Source organism: Rhincodon typus, chromosome 27 (assembly GCF_021869965.1).
Source record: "Rhincodon typus isolate 14 chromosome 27, sRhiTyp1.1, whole genome shotgun sequence".
In the NCBI taxonomy this organism is placed as follows: Eukaryota; Metazoa; Chordata; class Chondrichthyes; order Orectolobiformes; family Rhincodontidae; genus Rhincodon; species Rhincodon typus.
Genome location: NC_063358.1, coordinates 38,032,565 through 38,053,867, shown reverse-complemented (window position 1 = coordinate 38,053,867; position 21,303 = coordinate 38,032,565). Strand labels below are relative to the sequence as shown.

Here is a 21,303-nt window from a genome sequence, read left to right as displayed (position 1 = left end):
GTGGATTGGCCATGCTAAATTGTCCCTAGTGTTCAGGGCTGTGTAGATTAGGTGGGTTATAGGGGGATGGGTCTGGATAGGATGCTCCAAGGGTCGGTGTGGACTTGTTGGGCCGAAGGGCCTGTTTCCACACTGTAGGGATTCTATGCTTATGATTCAAAACCTAATTCTAAATTCTAAAATTAGGAATGCTCAAGATGCCAGAGTTGGATGAGCACAGATATCCCTCAGACCCGGCAAAATACCAATAGGAAGACACTGGAAGTGGATAGTGTTGGTCAGATTGAGAAGGATGAAGACAGGTAGTTTATCACTGTCACAGTCACACAGGATGTCATTTGTGACTGGTAAAGGCGGATTCTGCACTGCAGCAAAGCAGAAATCCAATTGGAAAGATTCAAACATGGAGTGGTGGGAAAGATGGACAGATTTGGGAGACATAGGAGCAACGTATTCAAGGATGTTAGAGAGAAGAAGGAGATTGGAGATGAGATAGTAGTTTGCAAAGATGGAAGGATCACCATTGGATTTTGGAGAACGGTTTCAGAACCTCAAACACGGTCTATTGTGAAACAAATCCCTGCTTTAGGAAAGATGTTGTTAAAATCGAGACAGAGTGTAGAAAAGGTTTACAGGATGTTGCCAGGGTTGGAGGGTTTGAGCTATAGGGAGTGGCTGAATAGACTGGGGCTATTTTCCCTGGAGCTGAGGGGTGACCTTATTGAAGGTTTATAAAATCAGTGGAGGCATTGATAGGGCGAATAGTCAAGGTCTTTTCCCCAGGTTAGCGGAGTCCAAAACTAAAGGGCATAGGTTTAAGATGAGTGGGAAAGGATATAAAAGGGACCGAATGGGCAAGTTTATCACGCAGAAGGTGGTGCGTGTATGGAATGAGCTGCCAGAGGAAGTGGTGGGGGCTGGAACAATTACAACATTTAAGAGGCATCTGGATGGGTAGATGAATAGAAAGGGTTTAGAGGGATATGAGCCAAATGCTGGCAAATGGGAACAAATTAATTTAGGATATCTGTTCAGCATGGACAAGTTGGACCAAAGAGTCTGTTTCCGTGCAGTACATCTCTATGATCCTATAATTCTAAATGTTTCCATCTTATTCCCTGTGCCAGGAGAATTTTATTGTCTGTAGGAATTTTCTTAGGAGCTCAAGACATACAAGAGTTGAATACAAGGTCAGTACAAGTGGTGAACATTGATTGCTTATAAGATAGAACGTGATTAACGTTGTAGAATGAGCACGCTCTTCCTCCAGGTCCCTGTACTGTTTAATCTAATGTCATATTGACATAACTGCTTATGTACATGCCCAATGAGTAGTTTCAGCATATCCATCTAGTTAACCCTTTACTCCACATTGTCCAGTCAGAGCACAAGCGGAATTGTTGAAGTCACTACTAATTTGACAAAGCTCCCCAGCATGGACTGCCCCACCCTGGAATTTTCTCACTGTCCCAGAGCCAACACACATCTTTATTGCTCACTCCACATTGGAATCTGAATAAGAGGATAACAGGGAAAGCTTGAGGAACTGATGGGAAGGAAAACAGACCTAGATCACCAGGTAGATTAGAACGAGGAATGGAAGCTGTTCTTATTTAGTTAGTAGCTGCAGGAAGGTGCAAGAAGTCCAACTCAGGATGAATCCCTGTTTATTCACAAAACCACACCAAATTCATTATTCCTGAGGGGGGAGTCCTTTGCTCCCATTCCTGTATTCATCCTTTTCAAAACCTATTGATGGGCACATTCCAAATGTAATGATGATGTGAAACCACAATCTCTCTGTGACCTGTGCACCCCATACTCTTCCAGACTATAAAGAATGTTTCCCTAGCAACTACTGCATTTGCTACTTGTCTTTTTATTTTGATGCTGGACCATGTCCACTTTTTAGTTTGGTGCAAACTAAGATTCAGGCAACCGATCTTTGGATAAGTTCAGGATATGGGGGACGGAAACTGAGAGGTCAGCCAGGCACATATTGGGATAATCAATTCGGGAGGGTTACAGTATTAAATGAACTGAGGCAGGGACAGAGATAAACACGGTTTGAAGGTAGAAGTAAACAGTCTAGTTGATGGAAGAGCTTCCTGATTACCAACTCACCTCAAGTGCAAATAGAATGCAGGACAGTCGTTGGCAATAGTTGAGGATGTGGGTGTGACTGGCAAGGCCAGTATTTAGAACATAGAACATAGAACAGTACAGCACAGTACAGGCCCTTTGGCCCACGATGTTGTGCCGAAATTTTACCCTAAACCTAAGGTGTATCTAACCTCCACCGCTACCTTATACTATCATCCATATGGCTATCTAATAGCCACTTAAATGCCCCTAATGAGGCCAACTCCACTACCCTCTCTGGCAATGCATTCCACGCCCCTACCACTCTCTGAGTAAAGAACCTACCTCTGACGTCTCCCCTATATCTACCTCCACTCACTTTAAAACTATTCCCCCTCGTAATAGCTACCTCTACCCTAGGAAAAAGTCTCTGGCTGTCCACTCTATCTATACCTCTGATCATTTCCTACACCTCTATCAAGTCCCCTCTCATCCTTTGTCGTTCTAAAGAGAAAAGCGCTAGCTCTCTTAATCTTTCCTCGTAAGACCTTCCCTCCATTCTAGGTAACATCCTGGTAAATCTCCTCTGCACCTTTTCCAATGCTTCCACATCTTTCCTGTAATGAGGTGACCAGAACTGGACACAATACTCCAGATGTGGCCGAACCAGGCTTTTGTATAGCTGGAGCATAACTTCCCGGCTCTTGAACTCAATCCCTCTATTAATGAAAGCTAACACACCATACGCCTTCTTAACAACTCTATCCACCTGGGTGGCAGCTTTCAGGGAAGTGTGGACATGAACCCCGAGATCCCTCTGCTCCTCCACACTGCCAAGAATCTTTCCGTTAACCCTGTATTCTGCTTTCAAGTTTGTCCTTCCAAAATGAAGCACCTCACACTTTTCAGGGTTAAACTCCATCTGCCACTTCTCAGCCCAGCTCTGCATCCTATCAATGTCCCTTTGTAACCTAGAACAGCCCTCCGCACTGTCCACAATGTGACCCAACTTCATATCGTCCGCGAACTTACTAATCCACACTTCCACTCCTTCATCCAAATCATTTACAAAAATCACAAATAGAATAGGACCCAGAACAGATCCTTGAGGTACACCACTCATAACTGAGCACCATGTTGAATATTTTCCGTCCACCAGACTCTTTGTCTTCTTAGGGTCAGCCAATTCTGAATCCAATCTGCGACATTTCCCCCTATCCCATGCCTCCTTACTTTCTGCATGAGCCTACCACGGGGAACCTTATCAAACGCCTTACTTAAATCCATGTATACCACATTCACTGCTCTACCTTCATCCACGTGTTCGGTCACCTCTTCAAAGAATTCAATAAGATTTGTGAGGCATGATCTACCCCTCACAAATCCATGCTGACTATCATGAATCAAACTGTGCCTTTCCAAGTGATCATAAATCCTATCTCTCAGAGTCCTTTCCAGTAATTTGCCTACCACTGACATTTCCCTTTGACACATATAAGATTCTTAAGGAGTTTGACTGGGTCTGTGCTGAGAGGATGTTTCCCCTCATGGAAGAGGCTAGGACCAGAGGGCATAGTCCCAGAATAAAGGGACACCAATTTAAGATAGAGATGAGGAGGCATTTCTTCTTTCAGAAGATTGTGAGTCTTTGGAACTCCTTGTCACAGGGAGCTGTGGGGGCAGCATCCTTTAGTGCACATGTGGCTCAGATTGATTCTTGATCAGCTGGAGAATTGAAGGTTATGGGGAACATGGAGGAGAGTGGAGGTGAGGAATGTTGGATCAGCTATGATCCTGTTCAATGGTGGAGCAGGTGCAAGGAGGGGCTGGACGGCCTATTCCTGCCTCTCTTTCTTATGGTCTAGTTTCTAATTTTCCTGGGACTGAGTGGCTTGATTGGCCATTTCAGTGGGTGGATAAAATTGAACCACTTTGCTGTGGGTCTGGAGTCACATGTAGGCTACACTGAGTAAGGATGGCAAAAATTTCCTTCCCTAATGGACATTAGTGAACCACCAGTAACAATTCAAAGCTTCTGTAGTGTTGAACAAGAAAGGAGAAACATCAGGAGGATTCCCAGCCTCATTGACTTTGTTTTGCAATGCAATGATTCATCAAAGTTAACAATTGCAGCCGTTCTGTCTGACTGTGATAAAAGCTGGAATTTGGCGAACAGTCTGAATGCCATGAGAGAGACATCTTGAAACAACAACTACTTCTCGATGGGGAAACAGATGGAGGCTTCCTGAATGAGAGAAAACAGCTAAATGACTGCTGTATTGTACCAGGCTACCAAGAACCACAAGCTGTAGTGTTGTAAAAGTGAAACAAAGAAGACTTTATTCATTCCACCCAGCACCTGTTCTACTTACTCAGCCTACCTGAGGGAGCAACCTCCAACTATTCAACTCTGGCAGCTATCATAGCTGCTGAATCTCACTTCAAGTTCCAACCCCTTCACTTCAGAAAGAATCTCCACGCGAATCAGATTTTAGAGACTGAATTTGTTTTCATCTCCTTACAAAACTTTTATCCTTACTTACTTTAAAACGTTGTATCTGAATTTGACTTTACCACCCCTTATTTAAGTAACTTGCAATAATATTTGGGTGATTAACTCACTGTTTATCTTGTTTAAAATATAACGCTGTGCTGCTGCTAATTCTAAAATTCCAAACGCTCGGAAAGGAGGCATACATACATATGAGTTTATACAAATGTGTAGTTCATGCATCATTCCAAGGGAATGCTTGGTTTGTGGGTTCTGGTACTAAGAACACAGCTCATAGTGAGGGCTGAAACCATAGCTTTGATTTTGCCAGAATTTGGTTGGAAAAATTTACTGCGATCCAATATAGGATGAAGGCCCAGCAGAATGATTTTTTTTATTTCAAAAAAATATACTTTATTCATAAAAATATCTTTACATAGTCACAAACGCAGTTCAGTTCTGTACAGTAGCATATGAAGAAAACAAACAAACATTGGAGATTTTGACTCTATCCAACAAACAAACCAAAGGCATCTCTTACTTGTCCAGGACTGTATTTACATGCATTTGAGGCAGCAGGAGCATCTGATTACTGAAGCCCAGCAGAATGATAGACTAAAAAAAGTGGAGGGGTCGAATGAGGTTATTAGTAAGGTAGAAATCGGTGTTGCCTGAGTACACACAGCAGATGACATTGCTTTTGGATATTGCTACTGAGGGATATTATATCCATGAGAAACAAGTGAGAGTATAAGTCAAGGGGACACCAGAGATAATGGTGCAGAGATAAGGGAGAAGGGCCATTATAATGATACTCTGGCTGCCAGTGGATAGATGCCACTAAATGCGGCTTCCTAAATAATCCTAGGCCACCCAATTCACAGTGAAGCCAATGAAACACTTTTGAAGGAAGGATGGGAAAGTCATGCTCATAGAAATTGGGTGAAGCAGAGAGAGCTGTGTTTGGAACATGAACACTGGAATGGATGGGTTCAGCACAACAGTCTAGTTCTGAGCTGTACTTCCTACGTGTTTCTGTGCATGAGTGGGTGGTGAGATTATTGTGGGCAGTTTGTTTTCATGAAGTGGCTTAATATCGCTGGACTATGGTGCCTTATCAAGGTGTGATAACAGGAACACCAGACTACTGGTCCAGGTGAATGGAAAAATAAACACAGCTGATTAGATCAGACCATTTGCAGGAAGTAACAGTATCATTCACAATCATCGATAACACTGTAACACTGGCCAGGGGGGGTTAAGAACTACTTTATTGTCCATATCTGATTGGAGTAACTGTTGGAATGTGTTGCTGCTTCAGGAAGTCAGAAACTAGGCTGTCATGGCATAGTAAGCATGTATGAGAATGTGTTTTGAATACGTGAGGATGGGAAATAGACACGCAGGGAGTCACGAAGTCAGTTGACTGGGTGAAAAAGGTAAAGCTGACCACAATCAATGTGTACATAGAGTTACAAGGAGAATTTAGTTAATTTCTTTTATTGTGGAGAAGTAGGGTGAGTTCTGCATCTCTCATTGCCCATTGATTGTTACAAGCCTACATAAGCCCTCTTGGACATTTTTAATTTTAAATATGTTTCGGTTCATGGTTTTTGATTGTTGCTGAGTACCTTCAAGTTGTGGTTATATTAGCGTTTAATGGCTGCATATTTACAGAAACCAAGGTCAGTTTCACTGAGATAGCTTGACAGCTGCTGTTTGATGCAGAGTAACTCCATAAGTGTGGGTTCAAATCCCACACTGGCTGAGGTTACCATAAAGGACTGTCCTTTTAACCTCTCCCCTAACCTGGGGAGTGGTGACCCTCAGGTTGAAACACAATTAGCTGTCAGTCTCTAATGAGAGAACAGCCCTGTGGTTTGGAAGACTACAGCGACATTACCTTTTATTTACAGGAACATCTTTAGGGTTTTATGCTGCAGTGTTTCTGGCCTGAGAGTTGGACATGGATGTTCAACCATAAAAGGGATTAGAAACTTCAGCCATGGGTCTGTGGGGACAGTCTGCAGAGGGTGAGGACTCGTCACTGGGGCGTACAGCACTGGGATCACAGTTTCAAAACGAGGAGCCTCCCAATTAAGGCGGAGATGAGGAAGAAATTTTTCTCTCAAAGAGTTGGTAAACTTTGGAATTCTCTTCTAAAGAGGTTCAGATCTTTGAAAAAATTCCTGCATTCGCTAGTCACAATGTGGTCTCCTCCACACTGGGGAAAAGAAGAGTAGACTAGGTGACCGCTTCGCAGAACATTTGCATTCTGCTCGCAAAAAAGATCCTGAGCTTCCAGTTGCTTGTCACCTCAACACACCACCCTCTTCCCTGGCCAACATCTCTGCCTCAGGCTTACTGCATTGCTCCAGCGAAGCTCAGTGCAAGCTGGAAGAACAGCACCTCATTTTCCACTAGAGATCTCTACAGCCTACTGGACTCAATATCAAGTTGAACAATTTTAGGGCTTCAGCCACTTTCTCCCATGTCCATAGTCAAACCCCCACACACCAGGCCTTGTTATCACATGGTCTATTACACACCACTCACTGTTTGCCACTAATAATCCCCACTAGTAGCTATTCATTCTCCCAGGCTAAATGTTATCAATTCTTTTGTCAGTCCAACTGTTCTTCTCTCTCTTTGGGCTCTATCTCCATCTATGGTTTACTCCCTACCCCCTCTCTCCACCCTATCTTCTGCACAAAAACTGACCATTTCCTTGCTATCATCAATTTTGAGGAAGGGTCATTGGACCTGACACATTAACTCTAATTTCTTCCACAGATACTGCCAGACCTGCTGAGCTTTTCCAGAAATTTCTGTTTTTGAATGTGTTCAAGGCTGACTTAACCAGATTTTAGATCCGTAAAGGATTCTGCATTCTAATGAAAGGTCATCAACCTGAAAAGTTAGCTCTGATTTTATCTACAAACATTGCCTGACCTGAAAGCTTTGGTGAGTCAGAGAGGAAAGTGGATTTAAGCCACAATCAGATCAGCCATGATTGATTGACTGACAGAGCAGGTTCGAGGAGACAAATGGCCTGTTCCGGCTCCTATTCTTCTTCTTATGTCTCATTAATCCCAAGCGGCATCTCACCACCAATCAGATGGTTCCAATGAGGTGAATCATTGTCAGTAAGGTAGAACAGGAGGCTTGAAAATTAGCTGGATAAATCTGAAGGAAAGGTGTTAAATTTGTTTAAGGGAAATAACAAAGACACGACACACAGATTGGTTGCGATGGCTGAGGAGGGAAGGATATGGTCTAGTGGTATTATCGCTGGACTATTAATCCAGAGACACAGAAAATGTTCTGGGGATCTGGGTTTGAATCCCATCACAGCAAATGGTGGAATTTGACCTCAATAAATGTCTGGAATTAAGAGTCTAATGATGACTATGAATCGATTGTCAGAAGAACCCACCTGGTTCACTAATCCCTTTTAGGGAAGGAAACTGCCATCCTTACCTGGTCTGCCTACATGTGACTCCAGATGCACAGCAATGTGGTCGACTCTTAACTGCCCTCTGGGCAATTAGGGATGGGCAATAAATGCTGCCTGGCCAGTGAAGCCCTTATCCTGTGAATGATTGAAAAAAAGAATACATCATATTGTTCATAGGCAATGGGCAGTCATTAAAGAACTATTATGTGACTTATAGCAACAATGCTATTCCTTCAGGATGCAAAAGCTCATGAAGGTCCAGTCAACTGTGACCAACAAAGGAAATTCAGGATTCTTTATGATTAGAAGAAAAGGCCTATAAAGTTGCCAGAAATAGCAATAAATCTCAGGATTGGGAGGTCTATGAAATATAGCCACGGAGGACAAAGAAAATGATAAGGAAAGGAAGAATAAAACATTGGATGGCTCCGTGGTTAGCATTGCTGCCTCGCAGCTCAGGGACCTGGGTTTGACTCCAGCCTCAGGTGATTATCGGTGTGGAGTTTGCATGTTCTCCTTGTGTCTGTGTGGGTTTGCTCTGGTTTCCTCCTCCAGTCCAAAGATGTGCAAGTTAGAGTGGATTGGCCATGCTAAATTGCCTCATAGTGTCCAGGGGTGTGCAGGCTGGGTGGGTTAGCCATGGGAAATGCAGGGGTAGGGTAGCAAGGTGTGGCTCTTTGAAGGATCGGTATGGACTGAATGGCCCACCTGCACACTGTAGGGATTCTATGATATTATTGCAACCTAGTAAAAGATATAAATAATGGACTGCAAAATCTTCTATAGTATGTAAAAAAGGTAGCATTTGGCTAAAATGAATGTGGCTCCATCACAGGCAGCGTCAGAAGAATTTATAAAACTGAAAGAACGAAAACAGAAGTTGCTAGAAAATGTCAGCAGGTCTGGCAGCATCTGTGAAGAAAAAATCAGAGTTAACGTTTTGGGTCCAGTGACCCTTCCTCAGAACTGATGGTAGTTAGGAAAATGTTGGTTTATATGCAGAAAATAGGGAGGGGAATGGGGTAGGGAGTAAACGACAGGATAGAGACCAAAGAGAGAGAAGAGCAGTTGGATAGACAAAAGAGTTGACATTGATCTGGCTGGGAGGGTGAATAATTGTAAATGGGGACTGTTAGTGACTAACAATAGGTAGTGTATAATTACAGTTTGTGTCTTTCTGTTTGGGAGAATTTATAATGGGGAATAGAGAAATGACAGAGAAGCTATATAATTACTTTGTGTCTGTTTTCTCTGATGAAGATGTAAGAAATCTTCTCCAATTAGCAATCCAAGTGACTGAGGAGTTGAAGGAAAATGGAGAAATTGATGGGGTTGAAGTTGATAAATTCCCAGAATCTGATAGTCTGTACCCAGGGTGTTGAACGAGATGGCTATAGAGATAATCAATGATGTTGGTGATTATCTTCCAAAATTGAACTGATTCTGGAATAATTCCTATGGATTTCAAGGTCACCCCCCTACTTAAGAAAAAAAAACTGAGAGAGAAAACAAGAACTACATACCTATCAGCCTTCCTTCAGTTGTTAGGTAAATGCTAGAATCTGTTATGAAGGATGTGATAACCAGACACTTGGATTGCTAATGATCTGAATGGGCCTAGTCAGCATGGATTTGCGAACGGGAAACTTGCCGAAGATTTTGGAAGATATTACCAACAAAACTGATAAAGGAAAGCGGATGGATTTTCAGAAGGCTTTTGATGCATTTCCCCACAGGAGGCTGGTTAGAAAAAATGAAATCACATGGAATAGGAGGTGATATATTGTATGGGTTAATCTTTGGCTAACAGGTGGAAAGCACAGAATGGGAATAAATGGGTCATTCTTGCGTGATAAGTAGGGTACCACAAGGATCAGTACTGAGCCCCAAGCTGTTCACAATATGTCTCAATGATTTGGAGAGCAAATGTAATATTTCCAAAGTGTAGATTATATACCAAACCAAGTGGGAAAGTGTGTTGTGAGGAAGATGTGAAGCAGCTTCAGGAAGGTTTTGACATGCTTAGTGAATGTGCAAGAACACGGCAGGTGGAACATAATGTGGGAAAATGTGCTTTTGTAGAGGAACATTTCTTAAATGGTAAGAGGTTTGAAAGTGTAGATACACAAAGTGTCCTCTGTTCTTGTCAATAAGTCCCTAAGGGCTAACATGTAGGTGCAGTGAGAATTTTTGCCTTTGTAGACTTGCTCGCTGAGCCGGTGGGCTTGGTTGCAAATGTTTCATCACGCTGCTAGGTAACATCATCAGTGCGCCTCCGCTGAAGCATCGGTATTCTGCCCTGCTTGTTATTTATATGCCTTGGTTTGATGGAGTGGTTGGCATTACTTCCAGTTCTGTTTCTCAGTGATTTGTACACACAGTTTATGGTTGGGGGAGCAGCTCTGGAAATAAAGGATGAGATCAATACAGTAATGAGAAATGACCTTGCTTTGGAAGATTCTGAAATATTATGTTGCAGTGCTTTGCTGAATGACTTGGAAAGAAGTTAGGATTTAGATTCAATCGTAAAACTGCCTTGGAGGGGTTCTGGGACTGTATCCCAGTGAGAGTATAGTTAGAGGAAGAATTGCAGAGATGAGAGTATGGGAGAGCCCTGTAAGAGTGATTGCTGAACGAACCAGTATTCTCTATTCCCTCCAACTGAGAGAACCCTAACAGCCGTGCATGTGATTACAGAGCCAGTGGTGAAGAAGAAGAAGCAGAGATGGTGCAAAGTGGTCATTTCATACAGCCCTGTGAAATCAGGAGAGCTAGAGCTCAACCTGGGAGACACCATTGAGATCCTCAATGAGGTAAGATCCCCTTTCAAATTTACAATGAACAAGATTGTCTTCACCAGAGTCCATGGCGATTCTCTCTGTCGTGTTATGTCTATTAATGGGACAGTACAGTATGGGGATAGATACTGTTCCCTCCAGCTGAGAATATGAGTCCCGAAGGTTGTGTTGCATGCCTGGTGCCAGGGTTACGTTCCCTGTCATTTTTCACGGATTCCGAGGTTCATGTGTAGCAGTGGTTTCTGGAACCGGAAGTCAATGAGTGGAAGGGTCTGTCTCCGTGCTGTCTGACTATATGACTCTGTGACTCGCTGATCAGATTGTGTGGAACTGCTTAGTCTTCGAGGAAACATTAGTTAAGAACATCCCCTGGGGGCTAGAAGGATTGGAAAAAGCCTATTGGCATGAACTGAATTTGACAATATTTTTTCAGTGAATTTACATTAAAGTTGTTGGAGCCTTACTCACAATTTGCTTCAGGGGATTTGTTGCAGTCCAAGGCAGTATAATCAGGTGCTGAGCTGCCCCTTTCTTGGTGTCGAGATTTGATCAGAGACAATAAGGACTGTAGTGGTTCAGGGAAATGCTCAACACCACAACATGAAGCTAATGAATGATGGGCAAGTATGTACCACAGAGTCCTGAGGAGAGATCAACGAAACACTGGGATATTTAGCTCAGAGTGATGTAAAGCCTTTAAGATCATACACAGAGAAGACGCCATTGGGCCCACTGTGCTTGTACTGGCTCGCTGAAAAATCCAATTTGTCCAACCTCCACTATTTTTCCTACAACTTTGCAAATAGCTTTATTTATTCACAGGGTGTGGGCATCATTGACTAGGCCAACATTTATTGCCCGTATCTAATTGTTAACTGTCATAGAGCCATTGAGGTGTACAGCACGGAAACAGACCCTTAGGCCCAACTTGCCAGCGCCGACCAGATATCCTATATAAAACCAGTCTCATTTGCCAGCATTTGGCCCATATCCCTCTAAACCCTTCAAACTCATGTACCCATCCAGATAACCTTTAAAAGTTGTAATTGTACCAACCTCCACCACTTCTTCTCACAGCTCATTCCATATGCGCACCACCCTCTGCATGAAAAAGCTGCCCTTTAGGTCCATTTTAAATCTTTCCCCTCTCATCTTAAAACTATGCCCTCAAATAGTTTTGGAATCCTCCACCCTGGCGAAAAGACCTTGCCTATTTACCCTATCCATGCCCCTCATGATTTTATAAACCTCTATAAGGTCACCCCTCAGCCTCCAACACTCCAGCCCAATCTGTCTCTCCATATAGCTCAAACCCCCCCAACCCTGGCAACAAATTCGTATTACTTTCATGAATGCTTTCTAGTTTCATAGCATTCTTCTTACAGCAGGGAGACCAGAATTGAACTCAGTACTCCCAAAGTGGCCAAACGAATATCCTATACAGCCACAACATGACCTCTCAACTTCAATACTCAATGTACTGACCAATAAAGGCAAGCGTACCAAACGGTTTCTTCACCACCCTGTCTACCTGCAACTCCACTTTCAAGGAACAATGAACATACACTCCAAGTTCTCTTTGTTCAGCAACACTCCCCAGGACCTTACCATTAAGTGTATAAGTCCTGTCCTGATTTGCCTTTCCAAAATGCAGCACCTCACATTTATCTAAACTAAACTCCATCTGCCACTCCTCGAGCAATTGGCCCAACTGATCAAGATCCCGTTGTACTCTGAGGTAACCATCTTCACTGTCCACTACACCTCCAATTTTAGTGTCATCTGCAAAGTTACTAACTGTGCCTCCTATGTTTACATCAAAACCATTTATATAAATGACAAAAAGCAGTGGACCCAGCACCGATCCTTGTGACACACTGCTGGTCACAGGTCTCCAGTCTGGAAAGCAAGTCTCCAGCACCACCCTCTGTCTTCTACCTTTGAGCCAGTTCAGTATCCAAATAGTTAGTTCACCATCTATTCCATGTGATCTAACCTTGTCAATCGCCTTACTGAAGTCCATATAGATCATGTTCACCACTCTGCCTTCATCAATCCTCTTCATCACTCTTCAAAAAACTCAACTTAGTGAGACACGATTTCCCACGCACAAAGCCAAGTTGACTATCCCTATCAGTCCTTGCTTTTCCAAATACACGTACATCCTGTCCCTCAGGATTCCCTCCAACAGTTCGCCCACCACCGATGTCAGGCTCAGCGGTCTATAGTTCCCTGGCTTTTCCTTACCACTTTTAAAAACATAGAACATAGAACAGTACAGCACAGTACAGGCCCTTCGGCCCACAATGTTATGCTGACCTATTATCCTAGTAAGATTAAACTACCCTGCATACCCTACATTTTACTATTCTCCATGTGCCTATCCAAGAGTCGCTTAAAAGTCTCTAAAGTATCTGACTCCATTACCACTGCTGGCAGTGCGTTCCACACACCCACCATTCTCTGTGTAAAGAACCTACCTCTGACATCTCCCCTATACCTTCCTCCAATCACCTTAAAATTATGTCCCCTCGTAATAGTCATTTCCATCCTGGGAAAATGTCTCTGACTATCCACTTTATCTGTGCCTCTCATCCAAACCATTTCTTAAATAGCAGCACCATGTTAGCCAACCTCCAGTCTTCTGGCACCTCACCTGTGGCTATCGATGATGCAAATATCTCAGCAACGGGCCCAGCAATCACTTTCCCAGCTTCCCACAGAGTTCTGGGGTACACCTGATCAGGTCCCGGAGATTTATCCACCTTAATGCATTTTAAGAAGTCCAGCACCTCCCTCTCTGTAATATGGACATTTTTCAAGATGTTGCTATTTATTTCCCCACGTTTTCTATCTTCCATATCCTTCTCCACAGTAAACACTGACATAGAATACTTGTTTAGTATCTCCCCCATCTCCTGCGGTTCCACACGTAGCCGGCCTTACTGATCTTTAAGGGGCCCTATCCTCTCCATAGTTACTCTTTTATCCTTAATGTATTTGTAGAATTCCTTTGGATTCTCCTTAACCCTATTTGCTAAAGCTCTCATGTACCCATTTTGCACTCCTGACTTACCTCTTAAATATACTCCTACTGCCTTTATATTCTTCTGGGGATTCACTCGATCCCTGTTGTCTATACCTGACATTTGCTTCCATCATTTTCTTGCCAAAGCCTCAATTTCTGTAGTCATCCAGCATTTCCTACACCTACCAGCCTTGCCCTTCACCCTAACAGCACATATTGTCTCTGGACTCTCATTATCTCATTTTTGAAGGCTTCCCATTTTCCAGCTGTCCCTTTACTTGCAAATATCTGCCCGCAATCAACTTTTGAAAGTTCTTGCCTAATCCCATCAAAAATAGACCTTCCTCCAATTTAAAACTTTAACTTTTAGATCCGGTCTGTCCTTTTCCACCACTATTTTAAATCTGATAGAATTATGGTAACTGGCTCCAAAGTGCTCCCCCACTGACACCTCAGTCACCTGCCCTGCCTTATTTCCCAAGAGTAGGTCAAGTTTTGCTCCTTCTCTAGCAGGTACATCACTTACTCAATCAGAATATTTTCTTGTATACACGTGACAAATTCCTCTCAATCCAAGTCCTTAACACTATAGCAGAGCCAGTCTATGTTTGGAAAGTTAAAATCCCCACCATAACCACCCTATTATTCTCACAGATAACTGAGATCTCCTTATAAATTTGTTTCTCAATTTCTCACTGATTATTGGGGTGTCTATAGTGCAATCCCAATATATGATCATCCTTTTCTTATTTCTCAGTTCTGCCCAAATAAATTCCCCAGATGTATTCCAGGGAATATCCTCCGTAAGTACAGCCGTAATGTTATCCTTAATCAGAAATGCCACTTCCCCCTCCTCTCTTGCTCCCCTTTCTATCCTTCCTAGAGCATCTATAGCCTGGAACATTAAGCTGCCAATCCTGTCCAACCTGTGCCAGTCTCTGTAATTGCTATGATATCCCAGTCCCATGTTCTCAACCATGCCCTGAGTTCATCTGCTTTACCTGTTAAGCCTCTTGCAACAAAATCTGGAGTCTCAAGCATAGAAGTTTGTATCATCTATGTCATCTGACTCAATGGACAGATTAAGTGTAAACCAAAAATTCATCTAGCCAAATGCTTCTTGAAAGGTGTTCCTGTTTTGTCATCACTGACTGATTGTTGTCTGCTTGTATTTGGGATTGGAAGACTGCTGTGTATTCCTGATCATAAAGATGCACTGCATTGAAAAAAATATTCTCCTCACCTCCTCCTTGCCTTTGTTGCTAATCTATGTCTGTGCTTACAGATCTACCTACCAATAGAAACAGATTCTTACAATCTATTTTATCAAAACCTCTCATTATGATAAACAGAGACTTGCTCGGTCATGACACCATGCCAAACTTCATCCAACTTATTTAAAATTTTTTTTTTTTGCCTTCCAGATTGAAGATGGTTGGTGGATAGGAAGGAAGAATGGACAAACTGGGGGCTTCCCATCTAATTTTGTCATAGAAATAGACAACACAGAAGGGAAGGCCCACGGCTCTGTTACTGAGTCTGGTATGAATCTTCAATTTATTGTGTTCAACAATCCAAGTGTTAGAGGGTTCAGTCTCACGATCAATATTCTCATAGATACAACATTGCCTGTCACTCCTGTAAGTGGATCCTGAATTCCTGACAATCTGAAGATCACCTTCACTCTATCAGATCTTGCGAAAGAAGAGAATGATGCTGAGGACGAAACAATAAGATCTCACATTCAGTTACTGGGTACTGTGCTTGTGTTGAGATTACCATATGAATTTTATTTACCTTTAGGAGGCAGAACTCCTGTGGCAAAGTAAATACTGAATCCGCAAATTAATTCATCATGTTTAACGATTATGAATTAAAAGTAATTTAATTTAACAATAATATTACTCAATTCAGACTTTTCTAGAAAAGTATATTCAACCTTCACTGCTTATTGTATCATAGGAAGCACAATTGCTACTCTTCCCCTGACAGGCAGACTTTACAACTCGCAGTCCCTGAGCCAATCACCACTAACACTTTATTATCTTCATATCTCAACTTAGATCTTCTGGTTGGAAAGGAAGTGAGGTTATTCTGTCTCCCTCACTGTTACAGGCATTAAGCTCCCTGCCCTTTTCAGTGAAAGAGAAAAGCAAAGTTTGATGTCTGACCCTAGACCTCCCCTCCTCTCTTGCCCTATCCTCCTCAGCTTTCTGTGTTAACAATTGGTTAACCAAGACAACTAATATGACAGATAATAACGTATGCATCCAGACTCTGACACATTCTGAGGAAGGGTCACTGGACTTGAAACGTTAACTCTGATCTCTCCTCACAGATGCTGCCAGATCTGCTGAACATTTCCAGCAATTTCTGCTTTTGCTTCTGATTTACAGCACCCGCAGTTCTTTCGGTTTTTATCTAACACCCTCTTGCTGGATTGCATATGGCAATTGGTCAGGTGGTTTCATCTTGGTCCACAGGATCATTAATATATCCAGTTCTTTAAAGCAATACAGCTCTTAAAACAATAACTCTTACATCATTGCATTTAATTTGAATAGACAGCCTCAGGCAACCGAACAAATTTTGGTTTGTAATATGAGGCCTCCAACAGTGTGGGATTGCTTTGGATGAACAGTCTATGTTACCAATTTATGGAATTAATGACCTCCTGACACTGAGGCAGGAATGTGAACAACCAATGGAATAATTACAGCAGTGTGATGAAGGGTGGGAGAAGATAGAAAATACACGTTAATGTAGTTGGAGGTTGAAATACAAAATGTCCAGAAGATCACTGCCCAGATGAAAGGAGTGGGTAAAATGATATAAGTGCTATACAGGATTCTAGATGTTGTATTTCAGTGAGGGCCTCTCAATGCAAGCACTTAGCGTTTGGGGCAAAGGGCTTTAGTAACAACTGCCAGGGACTAAATCTGGTTCTGCTGGGAACAGCAAATGGAAGAGCATCATGCTCCAGTTTCATGCCATTTCTTACCATAACCTTTCTCTCCTTAGATTTCGGTGTCCTGAATCAAAGTGAACCAAGCTCAGACATCCAGGTAAAACAGAAAGAGTCCCTCTGACGAGGAGAGGCAATAGCACTCTCAGTGTTGCAGTCAGTTTCTGGCAACCTGCTTCTGCCCTGAATAATGGTGGGGGGCATGTGGTTTGGTTGGGGATGGGGGGAACCGTAAAGCTGAGGTAGAATTGTGCAGTTTGGCTGTGATATATCCAGCAGACAACACTCACATTTACTAATGAAGCCAACATATTAACCTGTCATTATGTACTTACAACAAAACAATCAAGGAGCCATTAGTCTATCCTTAAAATTTACAATTGGACCTTGGTAATGTAGCTGCTTCCACAAGTCACACAGTCACTGACTCAAGTGTCAGGTTGTGTAGTGTGGATGGAGCCTGTGGATGGAAGGTTGGAGTGAATCCATGGCCTGGTGTCCACCAGTGTCCAACTTATAATACAGCCACAATGGATGTCTCCAGTGATCCATAAATTGTACTTAGGCATTGAGAAATCTCAGTGTCTGGGCCCAACCATTAACGGAATTGCTGAAGAGCCAGGGTTTCTTTGCACCAGCTTCCAAAGGCAACACATTTTATTCAGTCCCTGTTATGCCTGACTGAGAGATTGCTAAAATAAAGGGCACCTTGCTGTTGAAGTCTTTTGTCTTGCACTCATCAGCACAGACACAAAAATGCCAAAGGGAACAACAATTTTTGGTGCTGATTAGTTGACAGATTCGATCTGGTTTATTGAGATATTGCTAGGTGAATGCCTCAGGAGATATTGTCCAACATGCTTTCTTTTATTCAAAAAAAAGATGCAATGCCTGGATATATTCATTTTGTCTGCAGAGAACAGGTTCTTTCATATGAATGTGTGTAGCTACTAGCAAGCATAGGCCTTGTGAGCTCAACTGATAGAATTCAATTAGTTGTTAGTGTGATCTTTAGCATGCTTAGGATTGTTCAACAAATGCTATCCAACTGCAGAAGCGCATCTAACATTAGACATTGTGTTCTGAGTTTTGCAAGTGCAGTTTGGTTCGGTATATTCAGTATTCTGCCAGTTATGAACAGTTCGAGAGACAAGCATGATATAGTTACTGAGATGTACTGACGCTGAAATTCATAGAATTCCTACAATGTGGAAGCAGACCATTTGGCCCATCAGGTCCACATTGACCCTCCAAAGAGCACCCCATCCAGATCCAACCCTCCTACCCTATCCCTGTAACCCTGCAATTCCCATGGCCAATCCACCTAACCTGCACGTCTTTGAACTGTGGGAGGAAACCAGAGCACCCAGAGGAAACCCACGCAGACACGGGGAGAATGTGTAAATTCCACAAAAACAGTTGCCCAAGGGTGGAATTGAACCCGAGTCCCTGGCACTGTGAGGCAGTTGTGCTAACCACTGAGCCACCAAGTGATTAATGTATCCAGTACCTATGGCTAGTTCAGAAACCAATGAATTCTGTGCTACAATCTACTGCAAGCTACCTTTGCTGGTCAATGGAAATGCTGGGAATCCTACAGCTCTATATGTTACAAGATTGGCATCATTAATAACCTTGTAAGTAGGCCCAAACCAATTGCTCACTGAGCATGTTTGATACTGAACTAGGACACATCAAGGGTATGCTACAACCAATCAAACTGGAGTTGCCGAGCAATCAGCACCACTTTCCTCACGCAACTATTGCTCCCTTTGAAATTTGGCATTCTTGTGTTAGTCCTGATGAGCATAAGATAAAAAGCTTCAACTGTCTCTCACTGAGTAACTCTCAAGTTGTGAACTATCAAGTGACTATGAGTGAGGAATGTTTAAGACTGACAGTGTGCCAAAGAAATGTGAAAAAACAGAGTATTATTCAGGATTGATGTCAGCCACCCTGCAACAGGATGAACACAGAAATATTATGGAGAAACACATTTATTAATTCTTTATGGTCTAACATCTTACTGAGAAAGGAGAATTATCAGAGAATCATTTCCATTGTGTTGTAATTTTCTCTATTATCTGTATCTCTTCATGGAAAAAGTTCCATCAGAGTATGAGAACACTGAAATGACTCTGGGCCTTTCACAAATTCACAACATTCTAAAGTGCATTGCAACCGATGAATTATTTTTGAAGTGTAGTAGATCTGCTATAGGATTGACAGCAACCACTTTGTCCAAAGATCAATGTAAAAATGTCCTTGTAATATTTGCAGTCAGGTTGTTTGAGGGATAAATCTTGCATGGGGCATCAGGAGAAACAACACAGTTCTTAAAAATATTACAATAGAATCTTTTACATTCATGCAATGAGCCTCAGTTTAGCACCTTATCAAAAAGACAGGCACCTCTGACAGTGCTGCTCTCCCTCAGTACTGCATTGTAGAATTTGCCTGTATTTTATGCTCACCAGTCAAGTGTAGAACTTGAATGGACAACTTTGTACCTCAGAGATGAGAGTGCTACTCTCTGGGTTGACTCATAGTTGACTCCAGAAAATTATAATCAATTTTTAATTTAAGAAAAGTGTCAACATGTTTGCTATTGAAGCTAAAATGCCTTTTTTTTATATAGGTCCCAACATTTAGATCAGCGCATCCCAGTGCAAACCTTGGGAACCCTGGAGCTGGGAGACAACAGTTGGGTTTGTATCAGAGTATTTGCATTATTATACACAAACGCTAGAAGCTGCTGCACTTGCTGGTCTTTTGCTATTGTTAAGGGCTGGTGTAGTACACAGACACATTAGTGCACATTGGCATGGAATGAAGGAGTGGTGGATTTTGTCTAAGATAGAGTTTAGGAGCTTATCCGTGGAAATGTGGGGACGGTGATTGGAACCCAAGCACCTCAAAGTGAGACAGAGTCATCCAGTGGTTCCTGTGTAGTTGGTGTCAGTATTGGACTAGGGTGGGTCTAGGGGAAGCTACCTGGCTTAGGAGAAACTTAGGGACTGTTCATTCATCACGAGGCAAGCAACAGGAACTACCTCACCTGTCACCAGTGTAAGCCCAGTCAAACACATAGCTCTTAATAAAGGCAAAATACTGAGGATGCAGGAAATCTGAAACAAACAGAAAATGCTCTAGAAACTCATCAAGTTTGACAGCATCTATGGAGAGAGAAACAGAGTTAATGTTTCAAGTCCAGTGGGAAGCAGAGCAGAGTTCTGAAGAAGAGTTACACCAGGTTTGAAACATTAACTCTGTTCCTCTTTCCACAGTTGTTGCCAGATCTACTGAGTTTCTCCAGCTTTTTCTGTTCTTGTTACACAGCTCTTAATGCTGAGGATGAACAGAAGGTTTGTCAATGTCAATGGAGACTCCATAAGCCACGTTTCTCTAGGGAGCTGCCGCAGTAAGCCCTCATTACCTGACAGTATCTTTCCTTTGGATCCTTGCTGTCCAGAGCATCAGTGGGATGGATAAAGATTGCCAAAAGGGTAGGGCAAGGGGATTACTTGTCTTTATTGACAATGGATGGATTCACTGTTTTACTGATGAAGCTTTGTAACCGTTCCTCACTGGGTTCCAGGGAAATCACATTAGTTGTGTGAACAGAGAGAAAATCTGCCAGATTTTCAGAAAAATCTCACCAATCAATGTAATCTGCTTCAGTTATAGGAGGTGAATAGGGAGATTGAAGGTAAGCTGGGTGGATGGAAGGATACATGGTGTGTAGCAGAGGCTGGAGTAAGATGAAAGTAAGTTAGCACATTGGCACCCACAGAAGTTCACATTCAAGTTCAGACTCTCCACTTCCACCATCTGGCAGTGTGTGCTGAAGCTTCTGGTTGGTGCTCTATTGGGAGTTTTAAAGCATCAAAATAATGAATTGATTTCCGCTAATAAACAGCTGCAGCTGAGGCGTGTGTGGCCTGATGTATAATGTCTGCCTTGATTATTCACATGACTCACACTATTACTGGAGGTTTACTCAGAAGTTGTACTATATATTGTTTTTTCACCATTTCGTATTCCTTTCCCTGGGCCATCTGACAGCTGACCTTGAGGTACTAAACACAGACAGCTGAGCATTGTAGGTTGTCATTGTAGGTCTGAATCTAGTCCCATTCTCAGTCGACATGTGTACCTTCCAATATGGACAGTGTCTAATAAACATGTGAGAAAGGCTGGCCCTCCCTAGACACTGAGGTCAAATGTAACAACCCTGCTAGCAGCCTGGCCAAGATCACCCAACCCTGACATCAAGCGGAACCTGAGGCCCTAATGGGTCAATCGCCCAAAAGGGAAGTCAGACACATTGGGCAGGATGTTTTGAACCGTGGGGATTCACCCCTCCCCAGCAATGTCCAGCAACTTTTGGAAGGACCCCCCCACCCCTCCACCGTCCCCAGCAATGTCCAGCAGCTTTTGGAAGGATCCCCCCATCCCCAGCAATGTCCAGCAGCTTTTGGA

At 42.7% G+C, this 21,303-nt stretch overlaps 1 protein-coding gene across 1 annotated transcript in view; it reads left to right on the top strand.

The window, feature by feature from the left end:
• The window catches only part of LOC109931915 (CD2-associated protein-like), a 99,779-nt gene that overhangs the window by 32,334 nt on the left and 46,142 nt on the right, over positions 1–21,303 (top strand). Inside the window, 4 exon segments of the mRNA XM_048612959.1 lie at positions 10,728–10,843; positions 15,281–15,398; positions 16,878–16,921; positions 19,460–19,529. Of these exon segments, the coding sequence (XP_048468916.1) occupies positions 10,728–10,843; positions 15,281–15,398; positions 16,878–16,921; positions 19,460–19,529 (348 nt within the window).